General features: G+C 37.3%; 1 protein-coding gene across 2 annotated transcripts in view; it reads right to left on the bottom strand.

Annotated features, from left to right (window-relative positions):
• LOC115209782 overlaps window positions 1–2,500 on the bottom strand; it is a 217,152-nt gene that overhangs the window by 98,523 nt on the left and 116,129 nt on the right. For both annotated transcript variants that reach the window (XM_029778300.2, XM_036501510.1), the window contains one exon: window positions 1,484–1,682. In XM_029778300.2, coding sequence (XP_029634160.1) covers window positions 1,484–1,682 — 199 coding nt within the window. The remainder of the gene's footprint in view (window positions 1–1,483; window positions 1,683–2,500) is intronic.

The raw sequence follows: 2,500 nt of genomic DNA, 5'->3' as shown, positions 1-2,500 counted from the left end.
CAAGCTGACCTTTACTGGACGATACCTCAACTTCAATTCCCACCATACATACAGTGTAAAGAGAGGGATTGCTCAGTGCCTAAAACATCGAGCAAAGAATATAAGTAGTGATCCTGATACACACCACGAAGAAATGATTAAGCTAAGTAACAATCTATTAAGCAACAACTACCCCCAAAACATACTATCCACTCCAATTATGAAGAGAAGAGAGGACGAAACCCATAAACTGTCCATGGTCTGTCTAACCTATGTAAAAGGCCTCTCCGAAAAGATACAAAAGATGTGCAGTCCATATGCCATAAGGACAGTATTCAAAAGTAATACAACACTTCGCAAATATCTCCTTCGTGTAAAACCACCAATAGAAGAGAATATAACCAAAGACTGCGGGTACTCCATCCCATGCAGCTGTGCTAGGTTATACAAAGGTGAAACATGACGCTCCCAAAATAAGGGTAGACGAACATCCCAAAGCTGTGACACAAGGAGATACTGATAAATCGGGTATAGCTGATCATATATGGAAAAATGGTGACCACCTCCCCCTGTGGGATGAAGTTAAAATTATAGACAGAGAACACCACTGGAAAATATGAAAAATAAAAGAAGCAGCACATATGCTAGGACACAACAACCTCCTGAGAAGACAGAGTGCAGATATGAGTAGCATATGGGAACCGGTATTAAGGAAGGATAGGAAAATTTTAATAATTTATCGAAATTACAGAAATAAATGCATTCTATTACTCTCTCTTTACTTTAATCGAGCAACTCGACCCCGGGATTTATTCTTTTGTAAGCCCAGTACTTATTCTATCGGTCTCTTTTGCCGAACCGCTAAGTAACGGGGACATAAACACACCAGCATCGGTTGTCAAGCAATTCTAGGGGGACAAACACAGACACAAAAACACACACACGCATATATATATATATATACATATATACGACGGGCTTCTTTCAGTTTCCGTTTACCAAATCCACTCACAAGGCTTTGGTCGGCCCGAGGCTATAGTAGAAAACACTTGCCCAAGGTGCCACTCAGTGGGACTGAACCCGGAACTATGTGGTTGGTAAACAAGCTACTTACCACACAGCCACTCCTGCGCCTATTATTTAATTTTTTTAAAAAAGAAAACATTTGTTCAGCAGTTAAGACTTCTTTCTTGTCTAGTGTTAACTAATTTATTTTTCGAAGTATCACTCAATTGGACTGAACTCGGAATCCTGGCTATCAAGTTTCTTACCATATGGCCATGCTATTTCAGCTATTTCACTAATCTCTTTATTTTGTTTCAGCCGTCACAGCCTTGGTCATTCTGGAGCACTGCCCTCGGTGTTAGAAAGGCAAAATTAGTCTATATGTGAAGCAAAACCGGATTGGGGGACACAACCCAGCAGAACGAGAACGAGAACTAGAAGTTTAGTTCTGCTCAATGAGATTCAACAACTATTTAAAAATGTGGAATTTATTACTTACCAAACTGTCTGGAAGAACATTTAATGTTTCCGAAAGTGATTTGAGCGTAGCTGCTGGGATCTGACGTCCTGGTAAAACTTGAAATTGGTAAGAGGGTTTTATCAATAATCTTGCCTTTATCAGTTTCTTGCAGATCGTTATTTTCACAGTTACAACCTTTTGATTTGTCGTAACACATGCCAATCACACCGCAGGAGCACTAAAAGGAAGAACAAATAACGGCAGAGTTAATAACTTTAACAATTGTCTTGGTGGGATTTCACTACCGTACATTTTAGATGGATGAAGTTTCTCACGCAGATACCAGCTTTGTTGGCGTGTTTGTCATGTGCGAAAATCTAACCCACCTTATTATTTTTTTCTTTTCTCTCGCCCCAAAAGAAAAGCTCTACTTTGCAATCTGTCCCATCTGTGTGCAGCCCTGTGTGGCTAATAAAGAAACATATCTATCTATCTATCTATCTATCTATATCTATCTATCTATCTATCTATCTATCTATCTATCTATATCTATCTATCTATCTATCTATTTATCTATCTATCTATCTATCTATTATCTATCTATCTATCTATCTATCTATCTATCTATCTATCTATCTATCTATCTATCTTCTATCTATCTATCTGTTTGTCTGTCTGTCGCTCTCTCTCTCTCTCTCTCTCTCTCTCTCTCTCTCTATATATATATATATATATCTATATATATATATATATATATATATATAAGTTCAGCAAAATTTAGATTCAGATGAATATGGTACTTAAGTTAAAGGCACCAGAATTTGGTATGGTATTATCCATATAAATCAAATGGGGTGATTATAATCAAAATAAGCAACACTACCTCGGATATTCTTGTTGCTTATTTTAATTATATATATAAATATGCAAATTCCATTGTGCCGGTCACAGTCTAATGATGCTGACTAGTGAGTGAGTTTTTCGGGGATGCATCAAGTTGTACGGATATAATGTAAGATAAATATATTCTATCGTAGTGGTTACTACGGGCTATAC

Source organism: Octopus sinensis, linkage group LG3 (assembly GCF_006345805.1).
Source record: "Octopus sinensis linkage group LG3, ASM634580v1, whole genome shotgun sequence".
In the NCBI taxonomy this organism is placed as follows: Eukaryota; Metazoa; Mollusca; class Cephalopoda; order Octopoda; family Octopodidae; genus Octopus; species Octopus sinensis.
Note: the sequence above shows the minus strand (reverse complement) of the source record. Positions and strands in the feature narration are given on the sequence as shown.